At 38.4% G+C, this 20,411-nt stretch overlaps 1 protein-coding gene across 34 annotated transcripts in view; it reads right to left on the bottom strand.

The window, feature by feature from the left end:
• The window catches only part of LOC105488506 (protein tyrosine kinase 2), a 357,242-nt gene that overhangs the window by 226,031 nt on the left and 110,800 nt on the right, over nucleotides 1-20,411 (bottom strand). For 28 of the 34 annotated variants that reach the window (XR_011606671.1, XM_071067741.1, XM_071067734.1 and 25 more), the window contains 2 exons: nucleotides 19,763-19,989; nucleotides 8,780-8,946 (listed from right to left, as the gene is read on the bottom strand). Coding sequence is in view for 33 of the 34 variants with exons in the window: in XM_071067741.1 (XP_070923842.1) it covers nucleotides 8,780-8,946; nucleotides 19,763-19,989 (394 nt within the window). In the remaining variant the exon portion in view is untranslated. Of the gene's footprint in view, nucleotides 1-8,779; nucleotides 8,947-19,762; nucleotides 19,990-20,411 lie in introns of those variants that run through there. The other 6 variants (XM_071067757.1, XM_071067754.1, XM_071067755.1 and 3 more) reach the window with 2 other exon arrangements.

Genomic DNA, 20,411 nt, shown 5'->3' with positions numbered 1-20,411 from the left:
CAGATCACGAGGTCAGGAGATCGAGACCATCCTGGCTAACACGGTGAAACCCCGTCTCTACTAAAAAATACAAAAAACTAGCCGGGCGAGGTGGCGGGCGCCTGTAGTCCCAGCTACTCGGGAGGCTGAGGCAGGAGAATGGCGTGAACCCGGGAGGCGGAGCTTGCAGTGAGCTGAGATCCGGCCACTGCACCCCAGCCTGGGCGACAGAGCAAGACTCTGTCTCAAAAAAAAAAAAAAAATTAGTTGAGTGTGATGGCAAACACCTCTAGTCCTAGGTAACTGGGAGGCTGAGGAAGGAGGACTACTTGAACCCAGGAATTCAAGGCTACAGCGAGCTATGATGGTACCACTGCACTCCAGCCTGTGTAACAGGGCAAGACCTTGTCTCAAAACAACTATTTAACCAAGACTTTCTTTAAAAAATAAACCATACTAGGCCGAGGGCAGTGGCTCACACCTATCATCCCAGCACTTTGGGAGGCCAAGGCGGGCGGATCACGAGGTCAGGAGATCAAGACCATCCTGGCCAACATGGTGAAACCCCATCTCTACTAAAATACAAAAAAATTAGCCAGGTGTGGTGGTGTGAGGCTGTAGTCCCAGCTACTCAGTGATGCTATCTCAGATCACTGCAACTTCCACCTCCCAGGTTCAAGTGATTCTCCTGCCTCAGCCCCTCTAAGTAGCTGGGATTACAGGCGTGCACCACCACGCCTGGCTAATTTTTGTGTTTTTGGTACTGATGGGGTTTCACCATGTTGGCCAGGCTGGTCTTGAACTCCCGGTCTCAAGTGATCCACCTGCCTCAGCCTTCCAAAGTGCTGGGATTACAGGTGTGAGCCACCGCGCGTGGCCCACTGCATGCTTTTAAATTTCCTACTTTTATATATATTTTACAGCCTACATTATACAATCTATATGTTGACCATAAGTAAATAAATAAAAAATTGATTAAAGATGAGAGACAACATAAGGCTGATAGGGAGACTTAACAATGTAAAACATGCAATATCTCCCCATGTTATCTCAAAATTTTAACTCAATTCCATTTTCAGTACTTTCGAGGAGGAGAGAACTCTTGGAGAAATAATAATTCACTAAAAACTAGGAACTTGGGGAAAGAAAAGAATTCAGAGAGGAGCCTTGTCATGATGCTACAAAGCCATGAGAAGATGAAAACAGAGAGGAAGGTAAGTGGGAGAGAAGAGAATCAGAAAACAGGAAGACACTGGAGGAGACAGAACAGGGGAAGAATTCAACTGTATAACCCAGGATTAAATTGTAATACTGGTGGGCAGGGGTTCGTCTTTCATTTTCTTATATATTGCTATGGCAACCCAGTACTGTACCAAATGCAGGCGGAAGGGAGGGAGAGCGAGCGAGTTAAGGTGAAGAATGTAAGATTTCAAAGGAAAGCAGGCATGCTGAATCAGTTGTTTTCAAAGGAAAGTATTCACCTTGGTATTGTCAGTATCTGGCACAGAAGTATTCAGTAAATGTTTAATAATAAATCAGTAAATTTTGTTTCTCAAATGCCAAAAAAGGCTTCTCTTAGATTTGGTCCTCAAATCCCTGAATTCGACATCTGAAAGGAATAGTGATATCCAATTAACTCAGTCAGAAGCCACACAGATCACTCTATGTAGGTGATTTCAGACAATCAATATAATTTAAATTATAATTCACTTAATTATTTGAGTGAAAAACTTTACAGTTTAAATCTGTTGGAAATCTCCCAAAGTTTCATATCTTTTACTGTATTATAAACTAGATCTGGTAGCATAATTTAAACAGTTTTGCCTGACTCAAGCTCCTAACAAATACTACCTACTTAACTAGGCTCTCCCAGCATCCCAGAAATAGGTAAGCTCCCACCTGCCCCTGGACTGACTGAAAAAGCACTGGGGACAGGCTGGGGCACACATGCACACTTCAGGAGTGATTTTCAAACGCAGCCTCAGACCCTAATGGTCAACACAAGTTCCCCTGGAGCCTGTGTGGGGATTGCGAAGAGCTGGCGGCTACCCCAGCCACGGCTCTGGGCCTTCCAGTGACTTCTGAAGGAATTTACCATTCCCTTATTTATATGTTCTATGTGGTCTTAACCAACATGTGTTCCCAACAATCTCGTTAGGTGTTTTCACTTTTACTTTATAAAAAGTGTGTCATGCTGTACGTCATATTCCAGGACTTTTTTAAATTGAGGTAAAACTCACATAAAATATTAACCATTTTAAGATGTGAAAGAAAATCAGTGGTATTTAGCGTACTCACAAAGTTGTGCTAGGACTTATTTTGTCACATGATGTTATACAGCTAAGCTTCATTCATATTGTTACTCGTACCTGTAGTTCATTAATTTTGACTTGTGTGACATTCTACTACCATGTGAATAATCCCCAAGTGACTTAACTGTCACTGCTTATGCCATGAACATTATTGCAGTTGTAGCCTAGTATAGAAAGTAGAGCTAGAGTCTCTGAAAGAACTTGAAGGAGAACTGCAGGATGGTAGGGCATGTAATCACTTGACATTCAAGAGGATGCCAAGCTGGATTCCCAGGTGGTTTCACCAATTTATTAAAACATTCTCCCTAGCAGTGCAGGTGAAAGACTGTCAGGTCCACAGCCTCTCCAGCTATAGAGAGTGTCAGACAGTTGACTTCTCGCCAACTGGAGGCAGAGTTTCACTGAGCTATTGATTTGAATTTCCCTGATCAATAATGAAGCTGACAGTGCCTTCTATGTTAACTGGCCAAACTTATTTTTTCTTTTATGAAAATACCTTCATGTCTCTTGCCTATCTATTATTGAGGTGTCTGTTTGTTTTTGTTTTTGTTTTTTTGGAGATGGAGTCTTGCTCTGTCACCCAGGCTGGAGTGCAGCGGCACGATCTTGGCTCACTGCAAGCTCTGCCTCCCAGGTTCAAGCAATTCTCCTGCCTCAGCTTCCCCAGTAGCTGGGATTACAGGCGTCTGCCATGATGCCCAGTAATTTTTGTATTTTTAGTAGAGACGGGGTTTCACCCTGTTAGTCAGGCTGATCTCGAACTCTTGACCTCAGGTGATTCACCCATCTTGGCCTCCCAAAGTGCTGGGGTAACAGGCATGAGCCACAGTGCCCCGTCAGCAATTTTTTATTGATCAGAACTCTTTAACACCACCCTTTGTTGACTGCATGTGTTACAAATACCTTCTCCCACTTTGCAACTTGTTCTTGTACTTTGAAAATGTATCTTTTGCAGAATGTCTTAATCTTAGTACAGTAAAATTTGCCATTCTTTCTTTTTATAGTGAACATTTTGGAGCTCTTAAGAAAATCTTCCTAACCCAGGGTCAGAGACACATTCAATTACACTTCCCACAAAACATGTTTTTTTAAAGTTTTGCATGTGATGTTTGTACATCTCATAGATTTGTGTATTGAGGTAGGATCCAATTTTGTTGTTCTTCTTCCTACATGGATAGCCATTTATCAATCCAGCCCTTCCTTTCAACCAGTAACATGTCATGACAGAGCTCTCTAAGGTCATCCTGCCTGAGACAGTTACGACCAAATATGTGTGCAGCAAGCTAGTTTACCAAGCTGTTTAAAGAGTGAAGACCAAGTGAACAAGTCTATATTTCAGGTTTATTCAACAGTATGAATAGAATCTACAGCAGATAGCACAAAAGAAGAAGCTATGTCCAAAAATGTCATGGAAATCAAAATTTATACCCCATTATATTGCTGAGTCCTGGAACTTTCATTTGACTGTTGAGATCTTACTCCTCAGAAATAAAGCCAGAACTGCAGCTGCCTTCACATACCCACCTATGAACTTAGATGTCTGCAGGTGACAGAAAAAAAATTTGTCATGTTCAGCTTCTTGTACTTACGTATCTAATACAGGAGTAGAGAAGAAACAGCTAAGTGTTTGGATTCAATTTCTACTATACCACCGATTTAAGCCATATATCTCCAGGAAAAGTTATTAAGCCTTTCCAAACTAAGGCTTTCTCACAAGTAAAATGGCAAAAAGAGAGTACCTACATAAGACTATCATAACAGAAATTAATTTTGATGTACTACATCAAATGTCTGACACACAGTAAACAACATGTGTTAATATGGTAATACTGTTATTAACTTACGCTAATATTGTTTGGTTCCTAGTTGAAAACAAGTTTCTATACCATCACATTACTTTGCGTCTGGGCTTCTTTTACACATGCATTATCAGTATATTATTTATTCAGTTTTTATTCAAATATTGTTTATTGGGTGCCTATAGTATACCAGACATGACTAGAACCAGGAATAGAGGAGTGAAGAAAACAAAGTCCCTGAGAAAGAAAGATAGACAACACATATATAATATCAGTCTTCAGAAGTCTGTAAAAAATTAACACACTATATGAGCTGATGAAAAATCACAAGGAGCTTCAGGTAGGCAGTGGGCTCTTTAGGTAGCCAGTAGGAGACCATAGGGAAGCAGTGACATTCAAGCACATTCCTGGAATGAGGAGGTCCAAGCCATGCCTGGAAGAGGCAGAACATACTCAGCAGAGTCACATCAAGTTCAAAGGCCCCAATAAGAAAGCCAGGGGGCTAGAGTTGAATATGTGAAAAGTTGTAAAAGATAAAGGAAAAAAGGGAGGTGAGACAAAGAAAGCCTTAATTAAGATGAAGGGCTATATTATTCAACAACTAAAAAGTCTGGCAATAGAGAAGAAACCATCACATCAGATCCCAACTTGAGTATTTATGGAAAGAACTCTAAAATATATTAAAGAATTTAATGGAAGGAAAACTGAAATAAAAGGGACCAATGTCACCAGAGTGGAGGAGGAAGAGGAAGAGCAGAAGGAGATAAGGACTGTGAGGTCATCAGAAACTCCAGAGTATGCTCTGAGTGTGATGAGAAACTACTGGAAGTTTCTGAGCCCAAATGATTTACAAATAGAATTGGATGGCTTACATTCTAAAAAATACATCAGCAAATCCCATCAGCTCCCACCTTAAAAACACAACCCTGTACAACTGTTTCTCACCACTTCTATTATTATTCCCCTACTGCACCATCTTTTAGGATTTTTGCCTGAGTTATTGCACTAATTTATCAGTTTCCCACCTCCATCCAATCAAATGTATGATATAATGCCCAAGGCAGGTGTAGGGAGAACAAAAGAGAAGAAAAGAGGTTACTGGAGCACCCCAACATTTAAAAGCCAAACAGTTCAGAAAGACTATGAATGGTCAATGAAGGAAAACCAAAGCAGTTTGGTATCCAGGAAGCTAAGTGAGGAATATTTATTAAATTTTTGGTGATAATAGCTTGTATTGTAATTGCCTTCTACATGCCTAATGATGCTTTAAAAGATGTTTACAATTTTTTTCACATGATATTAACAGGGTATAATCCTTTTCCCCCTGGTTACTATTTGTCTGATATACTTTGTTCCCTTTCTGCTTATATTTTATGTGTGAGTTCTTCAAATTCAGTTACTATTTTATTTCATGGAGCCAATGCATATTTAGATCTACCCAATTTTTTCCATCTCGCATCCGAGACCCTCCCCTTCAGAGATCACTTTCGTTTTTCCTAAAGTGTTTTTGTCAGAGGTTCCTTTGGTGGTAAATCCTCTGAGGAAAATGTCTCTATCTCACCCTGTTCTTGAATGGCAATTTAACTGGGCAAACAAATACAGGTTGCCAGCTACTTTCCCCACCACTTTGAACATATTATCCCACTATTTTCTTGGCATCTATTATTGTTGTTGAAAAGTCTGAATTTTTCTCTGGGTGTCATCCTGTTGTGTTCTCTGGTACAACAATATTTTACTATTAATACAATCTGCCAAAGCATCAGTTTAGTTTTATTGACTCTGTTTGGGATTTTATGTTAATCCTGTATTTGAAGGCTCATGTCATTCATTGATTATGAAATATTCTCAACCATTATCTCTTAGGATTATCTCCTCTCTTCCCCATTCTTTTTTATTCTTCTTGAGTTTCTATTAGGAATGGGTTGACCTTCTTACTCTTTATGTTACATCAACTTACATTCACATTTTCCATCTTTTCATCTCTGTGGTATGTTCCGGGAAATTTTTTGTCTTGTTTACTAATTTTTCAGCTATGTCTAATCTGCTATTTTATCTATCCTATGATTTCTGGAACTTCTATTTGGACTATCCAAATTCTCTTGGTTATTTTTGATAGTCTCCTGCTCCTTACTGACACTTAAATTCCTCCCCTTTGAAATATACAGAACCATCAGTATTAACCCTCATAACTCTTGAAAATACCTCATCAGTTTATCTGTCACATTTTCTTCTGTCATCATCTCTACCTACTATGCATGTAACTTTCACTAATTTTTTTTTTTTTTTTTTGAGACAGAGTTTTACTCTGTCATCCAGACTGGAGTGCAATGGCATGATCTCAGCTCGCTGCAACCTCCACCTCCCAGGTTCAAGTGATTCTCCTGCCTCAGCCTCCAATGTAGCTGGGATTACAGGCACCCATCACCATCCCTGGCTAATCTGTGTATTTTTAGTAGAGACAGGGTTTCACCCATGTTGGCCAGGCTGGTCTTGAACTCCTGAACTCAAGTGATTTGCCTGCCTCGGCCTTTCAAAGTGCTGGGATTGCAGATGTGAGCCACCATGCCCGGCCAACTTTCACTAATCTTAAAAGCCTAGCTACATTTTCAGAGTGTTTAAGACAACATTATTCCTATATTGAGATAGGCAATCTAATTTTAAAAACCTGTACTATGAATCCAGACAGCTAAATTCAAATCAAAAGCTGTGTCACAAACTACGTAACTAAAAGTTTATCAATTTTGTTTTCATGTGTAAAATAAGAACAACGATAGTCTCTAACTCATAGGGTTTGGGAACAGTAAAATGAAATGTATATTTAAGTTTTCTGGTGTAAGAAGCAGACAGATGGCAGAGTCCCTGGCTCAGCCACTCATGATGACAAGGCATCAATGTCATCATCATCATTAGTATTATTATGAGGAGCGATATCTTGATCATCCTTTAATCTAGTAGGGTCAATCTATGAGAACTTCTATATAACCCCATCTAAATTTTTCTTCCTTTTGAGGATTCAAGACCCAGTCAGTAAAGCAGTGCCTATTCAATTTTACTTGAAACAAAGTAAATAAATTGGCTTAAAAGAACAACAACAATCTACTAAGAGATTTAGATTCAATGGCCATTTTATTGAGCACTAAGGACTTCATTATGACAAAGTCGGCATCTGACATGTCCATATAAACCAAGATAATATAATTGTGTTAAATAAGTACCTTGACACAGGAGGATCACCTTAGTAAAGGAGTTCAAGACCAGCCCAAGCAACACAGCAAGATGCCCATCTCAAAAAACAAAACAAAACAAAAACCCTGCAGGTATTTTAATCTAACTTTTACATATCCTTTGTTTTGGAATGCTTACTTGCTTAAACAGACTAAATAGCTGGAGGTCAAATCTTCTCTAGCCATTGATGTGAACCAACCAAACTATATTCTCAAGGAGTATTTTGTTAACTTGGTACCAGCTATCTGACAAATTTGAAAATACAACTGTATTTCTTTGATGAACTCTGTAACTGGGGTAGGGTGTTATTCAACATAAGATTTATTCAGGCTGGGCATGGTGGCTCACACCTGTAATCCCAACACTTCGGGAGGCCAAGGTGGGCAGACTGTTTGAGCCCAGGAGTTTGAGACCTGTCTGGGCAACATGCTGAAACCCCATCTCTGCAAAAAATGCAAAAATTAGCTGGGCGTAGTGGTGTGTGCCTACAGTCCCACCTACCCAAGAAGCTGAAGTGGGAGAATCGCTTGAGCCCAAGAGGCTGCAGTGAGCCATGTTCATGTCACCGTACCGCAGACTGGGTGACAGGGCGAGACTCTGTCTCAAAAAACAAAAATTATTCACCTAAACATGCTTTTTCTTTTAAAATGTCTACCCTAATTAATCTAGATCCTTCAAAGTTACTGACCCTTTGAATGCACTCTTCAATCTACAATTGTCTTTATTTCTGTAGCATTACCTATAAAAATTAGAGCCCTAGTAAAAGAAGCCCATTTTTACAAGTTACACCTCTCTCAAATGTATTTTAGATGTACAATTTCCTACTAACAACTTGAGTTGCTTAATAGTAAAAAAAAAAAAAAAAAAAAAAAAATTATTAGGGAGAACCAGAAAAAGAACAATTATAGGGAATTCTTTTAATTTGCCCTGAAATAATTTTATTTTCCTTAACATTTCAACAGGAGTCACTAAGACATTACTTCCTAATTTTAACATTGCATGTGAATATCAAATATACACTTACTCTTTGTAGGTGTGCTCTAGATTACATGGCATAGTGAAACAAGCTATGTAGCCCATTAATAAGGTATTTAGGTGTGATAGCAACTCCTGCTCCATAAAAGGATGACAAGGGATGAAAACATAAATATATATATATATAGGATTTGAGTTTTACTGGGAGCAAAGGTTGAAACAAAGTAGCACTGTGAGAAATCAGCTAGCAAAAGACCATCACAGAAGCCTGAAATCGGATGGCTCAAAGTATAGTTAATAATATCCAAAAGCTAGACTAGAGGTCTAGAAGAGATCACTGGTTAATAATTACTAACCAATTTTATTTATACCAGAGATGTAATGACAAGCAGTGTGGAAATTAAACATATACATTTGTTATCTTGTGCATGTTTTTAAAAAGCAAAAGAAATCAAGTGTGCATCACACCAAAGCAGGTTTGTATCTTACTTCCACTCCTCTGGTGGGTGGGCAAGCTCATACTTCTCCCTCACACTGGAGACGCCCATATCCACGTGAAGCCAGTGAACCTCCTCTGACCGCAGGTGACTGAGGCGGAATCCATAGCAGGCCACATGCTTTACTTTGTGACTGTCCACTATCTTCTGAATGATGCCCTAAAACATACCCCCCACAAGAATGACTGTTATAAACTGAAAAAAAAAAAAAAAAAAAAAAAAAACAAACTATATGCTAAAAAGTAATGCAATATTCATTTCTGTTAGTCAATTATCAGAAATCTTTGGTATGAGAATATCAAGTTAAATAAATGACTTAGGAATCTTTGTTTCTGAAATAGTATTTTCAAGAACAAGAAGTTTTAGAAAAGAAAACATAAAGAGATTATCTCCTTTCGTCATTAATAAGGCATGTAAACTTAAAAATACATTTCTGCAATTCCACTATCATCATCCCCCAAACCTATCAAAGCACACCAGTTATCTTTCAGTTACTACTTTCTAAGGTCGAGACCCAAGGAAGGGGTTATACTTTCTAGAACAGGGAGATCATACTGTTCAAGACCAGGCTGCAACATTCATAATCATTTTTTTAAAAAACATACATTCAGGAACACACACTTAAGGCTATGTTTCTGGTGACACTGGAGATACATGAAAAGTTCTTTGAATTAGGGCTTAATCAGTTTATTACTTGCTCTTTAAAAATATTCCCAAATCTAATGCTTCTAACATGTGTTCCCTTGAGTTCAGAGGAGAAGGTCACCTTTGAATGAGGTCATCAGGGAATGTTCCTTAGAGATGGTGAAATTTCTCCTGGAGCAATGGACAGGTTAAGTGTTAGAACTGACTCTTGCCCTGTACCTACCTAGGTATGAGGGCCATGGGAGAATATGTTGTTAAGTGGGCAGCATGTATAGAAGACTCATTTGGGAACATGACAGAACCATCTGCTGCCCTTTACATGAGGGTATGCAAATCACAACCAACTGTGACCTCAATCTTTTAGGTGATAAGACAAGTATTTTTTTAAATGATGCTGATATTAAAATGAAAATGTCCATGAAAGAAAATAATCACTAGTTTTTAGAATTGCAATTAATTGAAGTTATAATAAAACTTGTAAGACATACATAAAAGTTCCTGCACTCACCAAGTATTGCTTTATTACAGCACAATGCTGCTGATCATAATAAAGGATATTATCCCCAGTCTTCTCCATAATCTAAGACAAATCGTAACATGTACCATATACAAAAACTGTCCAAAACCCAGTATATGCACACCGGGGACGTGTGCTGCTGTGCTGGGCTCCCGATACTGGCACCTGGTATGTGGCAGACCTCCCAGGGCACTGAGTGAATGAAGTGGTAGAGTCAATCTCTCTTTCAGACAACTCAATCCCAGGTACAAAGTTGTTTATCAAGCACAGGAAGTGGCAGAGAGAGGGACAAAGGAAGGGAGTAAACATGGTATCAAGAGAGAAAGCATGAACAACAGACCAGGCTGGAAGAGTCAAAGACAGGTTCATAAAGATGATTAATTCTCATCAGGACAGGAAGGATGCTTACAGCCTACATACTCCTATGTGGAACTGACAGAAGCATAAAATGTTCTTCCTGGCTTTTTGATCCAAGGCCCAGAATTCATGACAGGGCCACTGTAAATGATAGTACCCTACCTACACAAGGATGTCCAGCCGAGGGCAGAGAGTCCACATTCTAGTCTTTAAACCTTGTACTCTGGGGTGGGGAACTTGCCTAGAGAAAGGAGCACCTTTTAACAATTCTCTCAGAAGTGACTTCTGCAGCTTCTTGACAACACACAAATCCCTGAACTATAAAGGATGGAAGCTAGCACCTCTGCGAAATTCCCACAAAAGCTCCTGGTTCCCTGTCCAGCTCTGCCAGGTCAACACCTAGTACACACCAACACTAGTTACCCTTGGTAAAGCACAGGTCAGTAAGTCTCCTTGCTCCACAACTCACTACTACTACCAATTCAAGAGGCAGCTCTCTCTTGTTAGAGCTGCGATCAATGTCTACACTGGTCTCTAGACATCTGCCTCAGGTCACTTGGTCTATCATTCCATAAACTGATGTTGAATATAAGGCAGTGAGGAACACAAATCATTTCTTATAATTGTCACCATTCACATCCTAAGAAAAAGCCCAGCTTCTCTGGTTGCCTTCTGTAGTGACCCCATGAAAAAGTCACTTCATCTCCTCTGAACTCACAGCACACATATAGGAGACCTGCAGCAAACCAGTCTCAAAGAGGCTTAGCCCAGAACCGTGGTATTTGTTAGGGAAAGGCAGGTTTCTGTCTTGGAGTTTTATGGAACAGAGAGAATCTTATTACATTCACTTGATCATGCTGCCTGAAGAGACTGAGAGTGACTTCAAGTGTGGATTTGAGTAACACTGCCTTTGCATACAGTAGTACCTCATGAGTAAACCAGCTTTCAATTTTCACTCTCCATGGAATAGTGAAAAGCAATAAACACACAGATATTACCTTCTGTTTCATTTTTTGCTTTCTCATTATGCATCCATATTGCACTCTGTACTACTGCTCATTCTCTAGCACGCTTATAAATTTCTCTGGGTAACGGCAAACATTACAAATATACAAAGTGCTTAAATATGTGGTGCTAAATGTATATACTCAGCAACTTAAGTAATTTTGAGAACTAAATATCTGGTCTGGATAACTCAACAAATAATTCTGAAAACTATGTATTTAGTGAGGAATGTATACTCAACCAACTCTACAGTGCTGCCATATGGAAGTGCCCCATTTTCACATCACACACGCATACATTTAGAATAAAAATGACTGTCTCTAAAAAGATAATAGGACATGGGTGTTTAAAATGCCACTAAAGGTACCAGAATTAAATTTAAATTTCTCATTGTGGCTTTGAAGACACATCTATATGGTCCTATGAAATACAAAACAACAGTTGGCTACTCTGAAACCTGTCTCTCATATCCCAAGTGTCAAAAATACACAACTTTTCTGATTAAATTCTCATATAGACATTCATGGTAAAAGGATTCTTTTTAAGGTTAAAATAAAAGAAGCCAGTGTTTACATCATGCCTGTATCTTATCAGAAACATAACATTAAATGTGCAAGGTCATTTTACTACTGATGAATAAAGATTTCCTTGTTCTGAGGGAGAAAGGAAGGTGTAAATGAAAATACTGCTATGAACATTCTTCTAGCTGTCATCAAAAGTATTTATGACCACTGCATAGAAACAGGCAAAATTTCCTTTAACTGAAACATTTTGATAAGTACAACCAAACTTCCTGCCCATCAACAAAACTATACCAATTATACTTGATGCATAATGTTACAAAGTATCATTTATCTCACATTAATAATGAGTAAAATTAATCTTAGGATGATCAATTTGATGACCAAAAAAACTCCCACAGGTATTTTACTGTTGTTATGATGGTTTAATTTCCCTGATTATTCACTAGTGAGATGAGGCCATAGTTTTGTTCATTTCTGAAAGTTTTTATTATTTTGCTTGGTTCCATTTAGCCACTTACCTTTGAGATAGTACTTTCAAACAAATGACCTTCACCACTGTTCGAAATAGGTTACATGACTCTTTCCTCCATGTTCATTCTTTCATGAATGTTCATTCATTTATTCATGAACACCTGAAGTGCCCACTACATGCATGATGCTAGTGACACAATAACGGTTAAGATGCAATCCTGACCCTCAGATGTCTTAGAGTCTCACAGGACAAAGACATGACAATGAATATGTGCAAATGAATATTAAGTGGTTTGTGGGGAAAAGGGGACAAAAAGGGATATTTTATATTTTTAGCTATAGCCTCACACTTAATTTTCAGATTTATTACTAGAAGAGATATTTGAAGCAACACACATTGATGACACTGTTCATCTCCTTACTGCTTCCTAAGAATTACCAAATATAATCATCATTACTGATTCTTCTATAGTATAGTGTTTCTTTTTCTCATTGTGTTTCTCTTTCAGATACTCTTCAGCTTTAGAAAACCAAGGGATTCCTATCATTCTTCTTGGAGGCTTTCATCACTGGGTTATCAAAAAACAAGATCCAGAAATTCAAATCCTGTTCTCCAACACCTAGTACATTTCCTCCTCTTGGTCCAGTACTAAACTAGGAGTCCTTCTAAAAGTCTTCTAAGACAAAGAATGCACTTTTTTATCTTGATGGTCCACGGTCACTGTATTAGTTCCCTATTACCTCCGTAATAAATCACCACAAATTTGGGGGCTTAAAACACAACAAGTGCATTACCTTTTAGTTTTGTAAATCACAAGCACGAAATGGGTCTCACTGGCCTAAAATAAGGATGTCAGCAGGGACGTGCTGTTTTCTGGAGGCTCTTAGCTTGCCTTTTCCAGCTTCTACAGGGCACCTGCACTCCTTGGCTCATGGTCTTCTCCTTCCATCAATGTTGCATCTGATCCTTCTTTCATATTCACCTCCCACTGACCACAGTAATAAAAGGCCCATTGCAGTGAAGGACTCATCATCTCCCCACCTTCAGGTCTGTAGCCTTAATCACGCCTACAAAGTACCTCTGGCCACGTAAGAGGACATCTGCACAGGTTCTGGGGATTAGGATGCAGGCATCTTTAGGAGCCAACATTCTACCTATGGGAAATCACTACCTCAATCACTATCTCTAAGGATTTTGAAATCAAAATGTTTCTCTTTCTCATGCTCTATTAGCTTAGGTTCTTCTCCTTAACACAGCTTTTATGCTTTTTCTTAAAGCTTTCCTTTCTAGCTTTCTTCCTAGATGATACTTTCCATCCTGTAAAGGAAGAGTTTAATTTTCTAAGACCTTCATAGTCCTTTCTAGAATCAAAACTATTTGAATTCATAATAATCAATGTTTAACTGATTTTTATTAATAATCAATTAATTGTTTTTAAATGTTTTTAAATACACATTCACTGCTCCTCTATCAGAGAGAACAGCTTACACTTCTAAACATGAAGTGTGCAGTGACGACACCTAACAATAAACACTGAAGACCACTGGACTGCTCTGAAAAGTCCTCCAGGCACCTCCCTACGGCCGAACTCAGGGAAAATTCCCTGAAGAATTCCCTTCCCCTACAGATACCAGTTGTTTATAGCACAGTTTGTTCTTGCAGAATCCCAAATCACTGAAAATTTTCCCATTACCATCAGAATGATGATTTTAAATTGAACACAATGTTACTTCCCATTGCTAGTCTTCTCACTACCAGCTTGGTAACAGTAATTAGTATTAATCCAACCCAACACACCTATATTTTAGCAAACTACATGAACTGATTTTTTTCCATTTACAATTATTACAGATTCAGATTTACCAACCATTCCCTACTAGCTCATGAGTAGTACTGAAACCTGTGGCTATGCTATATATTTAGAAAAATTCGATGTACCAGTCAGAAAAGTTTTAAGGGGTTTTGAATGTGATAAGAATACTGTCCAAGAACTCAATGGTGGTGCAATCTTAAGCACCATCATATGGTATTTGCCCAGTACTTGCCTGGTGTATGGGCATAAAATTATTTGTTCTCATCCCTGTAATGTCTTTTTAAAAAGTAAGCTAGGTACAAAGATTTGATAGAGATATCAGTAAAGTGGGGTATCGCTTTGAATAGGCATAATCTTTGGCTATTAAATCAATATATTTGTGGTTGTCAATTAAGGCTTTCTACTTCTGTGGCCAATTCTCCTAACATATTTCTGTCAGAAATATTCCATTTCGCCTTGGATGCCATATAGTCATTCAACAAAAGTACCTATACCTACTGAGCACTTGGTGTTTGCCTGCTAGACATTGTTGAAGACGTTGGCAATAATACCATGAAGTACAAAGATCCCTGATGTCACAGAACTTGAGAAGTTGGGGAAGAAAACAGCTAATAAATGAGCAAACAAATCAAGTACAAGACAATGTCAATAATAATGATCTGAAGAAAATAAAACAATGACAGAAGAACAGAAATGGTGAGCCATAAGGGAGCATTCTTAGACTGGGATGTCCCTGGAGGCAGAATTAGTAAGGGCAGAGTGAGAACAAGCAAGCAGCCAGATCCTGTAGGTCCTTGTAGGCCACAAAAGGAATCTGGCTTTTAGTCTGGAAGAAATGGGGAGCTCTTGGGGGGTTTTAAGCAAATCACTGATTCAGTGATTGGCATGTTAGACAAACAGAAAACAAAGAAAAAGTGAGTGACTAGGACAGAAGGTGACAGGGCACGATGGGATGGGGTAGAGGAGATGGGTGAGACTCTCGAAGGATCATGTTGACTAAATGACACCAGGTTCTGAGTGGAGGAGTGAAGTACTCCGGCTTTTATCTCTCCAGGATCATTCTGGCTGCTGGGTTATCAACAGACTAAGGAGAGCAAGTAGGGAAACAAGATGTCAGTTAGGATACCATGCCATAATGTATGGAAGAGACATTTTAAGGCAGCTACTGGAGAGGAGCTCAAAGAAAGGGGTAGCAGTGGAGGCGATATGAAATGGGTAGGTTCTGGATATATTTGTGAAGATAATGTGGACAGGATTAGCTAATGTATTGGATATGGCTTGAGAGCAAAAGAGGAATAAAGGATGATTGCAAATGGATCTAAGTGACTAAAAGATGAGGTAACCCTTTGACAGGAGCACTGGGTGGTTATTTTGTAGCAAGAAGTTTAAAGACAGAGAAGTGAGGTACAAATGCTGGGGAAAGGGAAGACATGGAAATGTGTGGACTTCTTCAAGTGCTGCAGTTCATGAAAGTGGAGGAGGTTTGAAATGGCTGTCTAGGAGAGAACAAGATGGAGGGATACAGCTTGACAGCTGGGTAGCACTAAGGTTGCAAATCTAGAATGAGACCAATCACAGGATGGCGACAGATGGAGAATAGGCAGAAAGTTGGATTAAATCATGGTGGTAGATTCAAGAGACTACGGGGACATTAAGAGAGGTACAAGACAGCATACAAGGCAGCAAGTATGACAATGGACCACTGTCTCTTGCATCCTGTTACAGTATCTTCTTCTGGGCTCACTTTTTTCCAAGCAGAATTATATCATCTAATTGTTTCAAAGACAGCCCATGCTATTAGCTTTCTATGTCACTACTTCTCTGCAGATACCTTCATTTCACATTATCTTGATTCACAGTTTATCAGATATAGACTTCTAAGGTACACGTTATTTTCCCTGAGTCCTTTGAAGATACTGTTCCAATATCTTCTTGCATCCAGCACTGCTGATGAAAAGTCTGGTGTAAATGTCATTCTTTCTCCTAAATAGGCGATTTCTCCAGTAGAATTTGGAATTTTATGTCATTATTTTTCTGAATTATCACTGCCATGTTTCTAGATGACTGGTCTTATTCAACACTGTATAGCCTGGGTTTCTCTTGGCTGTTCTAGATTGACCCCACGCTTATCTCTAGGGCTGCCCGAAGCACGGTACTGACACTTGGCCAAAGCTATGGCCAAGATAAGTGATGTTTGTGATCATGGGATCCTGAGCTGTTTAAGGGGCAGAATATACCAGCTTGTCAGTGCGATTTTGTAATAATAACTGGACTGACAAGGTGCATCTGATTTTGGCAGCGCCTGGGGAGGTCCACAGGTTGAGCTTGGCTATGTAGATGGAAATGCTTGTGTGACCCTCTCACAGATCCCTACCACTTCCTCATACCAAGGTGCTTTACACATAAGCCAGTAATGGTTTCACATCTACAGAAAAATCATGTCCAAGGCCAAGAAGCCTGGACCCAAGATCTCCAGATCACTTCAATGAGTATCATTTTACTACTGTCGCTGTAATGGACATTGCCTATAAACAGTGAAATCTTGTGAATCTTTTCAACAACCAAACATTAATTAACATACAATTAGCACACACAACTGTAAAAGCACTAATACTTATTAAGTGAAGCACGAGAAAGCCTCTACAATGAAATGTTACAAAAATCCATTCTTGGTGAAAACAAATCTTTAAACTCCTCAAAAGGTTTTAGTTTTTCTGATCCAAGCAGTCTTTCTGAGAATTTGCTTTCTATAGAGCTCAACTATCCAGCAGAAATATAATGCAAGCCACATAAGTAATTTTAAAATGTCTAGTAGCCACAGTAAAAAATAAACAGGTGAATTCAATTTCAGTAATATAGTTAACCTACTATATCAAAAGTATTACCATTCAACATGTAATCATAACACATTGATGAGATATTTTATTCTGTTTTCTTACTCTTTGAAATGTGGTATATATTTTTATACTATAGCACATGTCAATTCAGACTAGCCACATTCAAGTGCTCAACAGCTGCACATGGCTACGATAATGGACAATGTAGCTATGAGTTTAAGACTGAATCGAATTATTCACTACCTGAATAACAAGAAGCTGTATCATTTCAGAAAAGTTGTGTGGCATGCCCTTTGATGCTATTCAGTGGTCAGTTTCTTTCTGACAAGTAATTATACTTAGATTCTTTACTAATCTAATTCTTCAATCTAAATCCTACAATCCCCACTTCCTGTTCTAAGGTCATCAGGCCTTCAAATGCTGTCATGTTTCTTCCATTTTTCTCTTTCCTGACAATACTCTGTAACCACAATGTTCCTTTGTCTGATACCTCTTATGTTCTTCAGATGTGCAAATCCACTCATTAATTTACAATTACGATATTGCATTTTCAAATGTTATAGCATTAAAGCATTCAATGGAAGTGGGTTATGAATAACATCCAATCTTCCATTACAGTGACTCAGTATCATGAGAACCTCATGCTATCCCAGGAAAGGCTATGGTGAATTCAATGCCAACTGTGATTTTTCTGCCTCAATCTGAAAATCATTGACTGATGATTTGCCAATTACTGTGAAATAAAACACCTTGTTTGTGGTCACATACATTTGATCAGATTGATACTCACGAGTTTGATAAATGAGTTCTGATAACTTACACATTTGCATCTGATGTAAATTTTTCTTCACAATATGAATGTATGACTAGGAAGTTTTTAACACTGGCTACAGGCTGACATGCCTGCATTGACACTGGCTCTATGGTAGTAATCCCCTTACATGAAGAAAGTTTGATACTAAAACCATGGCACATTTGTTACACTCTTTCCTAGGTGAGTTTTCTGATGTAAGTCTTGAACATTTTTTCTAAATGTCTTGTCAAATTCATAATCTTCGAAAGGTTTGCCTCCTGTATGAATGCTCTGAAGTTTATTAGGGCTGATACAATGGTTTTATTGAAGAGTTTCCTCATTCATTGTATCTGAAATCTACAAAGACTAGAATATACACTAAAAGCCTTACATCAAGTTACATCAAGATTTCTTTCCAGTATGAATTATCTGAAAAACCTTACGGAAGGACCCTCATTTCAGGCCTTTCCACTAAATGACAGTGTTTATAAAGTTAAAAGTAAAACACAGAAGCAGAAAAAAACAGAAAAAGCAAAAAAGCTAACCAACTTCATAAAGAGTTTGTAAAAAAAGAGGCTATCATATTTTTAATAATCCATTTGAAATGGTTCGCTAATATTAAAATTTAGAGGTAACAAAAAATTATGTAAAATTTATAGATAAGACTTTAGCCTTAAATCCCTTTTCTTTTCTTTTCTTTTTTTTTTTTGAGACAGAGTCTCGCTTTGTTGCCCAGGCTAGAGTGCAGTGGCGCGATCTCAGCTCACTGCAACCTCTGCCTCCTGGGTTCAAGTGTTTCTCCTGTCTCAGCCTCCTGAGTAGTTGGGACTATAGGCATGTGCCACCACAACTGGCTAATTTTTGTATTTTTTGTAGAGATGGGGTTTCACCATGTTGGCCAGGCTGGTCTCGAACTCCTGACCTCAAGTGACCTGCCCACCTTGGCCTCCCAAAGTACTGGAATTACAGACATGGACCACTGTGCCCGACCTTTTAGCCTTAAATCTAAATTCTACCAATCCCTTTGCTTTGGTTAAAAATAATAAGGGCATGTAAGTTAGAGAGTAGTAAATTAATTAATTCAGCTACTGTAAAAAGAAAAAAAAAGAAAAAGAAAAAAGAAAGAAAGAAAATAAAAAAGACGTATCTAAACTTCCTTGTCACGGAAACTTCTACTCCTTAAAGATGAATAGAGACTAGGTGGAGAGGGGAAGAAAGAGGAGGTATTTAACACTTCACCTAAGCAAATACTGAACATTTAAATACTGAACTCAGCTTTCTGAAATCACAGTGCTACCTTCTCATTCCCCACTTTCAGGGAGATGTAGTTACCTTTGCCTAGCATGCTCTTCTCCCATAATTCTGTATCACTATCTTTACTCACTTCCCAGACCCAAAGGAAATACTTTCCAGTACTAACTTCTACATTTAAAAGGTATTATTCCTCCAAGCTTCCACAACAACTCCCTGAGGCATTTCTGCACTGTGCTATAGTCACATTCATGATGTCTCTCCCTCTACAGGCTCGAAGCTGTAAGATCAAGGACTTCACAGGGACCTTTCACATCTTCAGAACCTAGCACAGTGTCTGACACACAGCATATGTTCAAGAGTTTTAAAAGAAATTATCCTATCTGAAATCATGCAAATACCTTCAAAATTACACTTTCTAGAAAAGTAGTTTATTTCTTGAGTTATTAGAGGCTATTTTAGTTGCACTGTTTCCTAGTACTCACCCAAGAGTTAAAAAAAAGAAACCTACGAGGGAAAAACAAGTCAATGGCATTTTATGACTAAAATATGATTCAGTCACTATTTTTCTAAGAAACTTTACAACAATTAGAACTCTGATCAGTCACATATTAACTAATAAATCTTAAAAATAACGTTTCTGTAATATGAAAAGTCCCTGATAAGTTAAATGAAAATTATTACACTATCTTTCTTCATACACGCCATTAAATTTTAACCTAAATAAACATTAAAGATGTCTCATGGAAAAACGTACTTACCCTGACATCAGTAGCATCTCCATGCCTGATAATACTGGCCCAGGTGGTTGGCTCACTATTGCTTTCAAAATAATGAAAGACCTTTAATACTCGCTCCATCGCACCAGGAGAACGTTCCATACCAGTACCCAGGTGAGTCTTAGTACTCGAATTTGGTGTGTGATTCAAGTTGGGGTCAAGGTAAGCAGCTGCCATTATTTTGCTAGATGCTAGGTATCTGTCATATTCTGTTAAGAGAACAAAATAATTTTTGGTGTATAATACTTGAAATCTACCAATTACAATGTGATATGTTGATGTTTATACGAAATGTCCTATACTCTCTCAAGTTATATGCAGAAGGAGCCTGAGGAGAATAGAGACCTAACCCACTAAAATAATCGCTATCTCTCCCCACACCCAGAGTAGGACCTGATTTACAGAATAAATATTTGTTAAACAAATTATTAAAAGGCCAGGACTCCAATTTCAGCTGTGTCAAAAAGTATCTACAAACAATATAACACCCCCATCCCCACCCCTTTTATTATCATAGCCTTTATATTTGTTGGAAAATCTCATAGCAAAGCCAAATTTGTGAATTTGCTGCCTACTTTTGAAAACTTTTACCTAAGAGAAAAGTTCTTTCTTCGTATAATACAAATTCAAT

This window comes from Macaca nemestrina, chromosome 8 (genome assembly GCF_043159975.1).
Source record: "Macaca nemestrina isolate mMacNem1 chromosome 8, mMacNem.hap1, whole genome shotgun sequence".
NCBI classification, from domain to species: domain Eukaryota; kingdom Metazoa; phylum Chordata; class Mammalia; order Primates; family Cercopithecidae; genus Macaca; species Macaca nemestrina.
The sequence above is the reverse complement of the archived record's forward strand: the minus strand, read 5'-3'. Positions and strand labels throughout refer to the sequence as shown.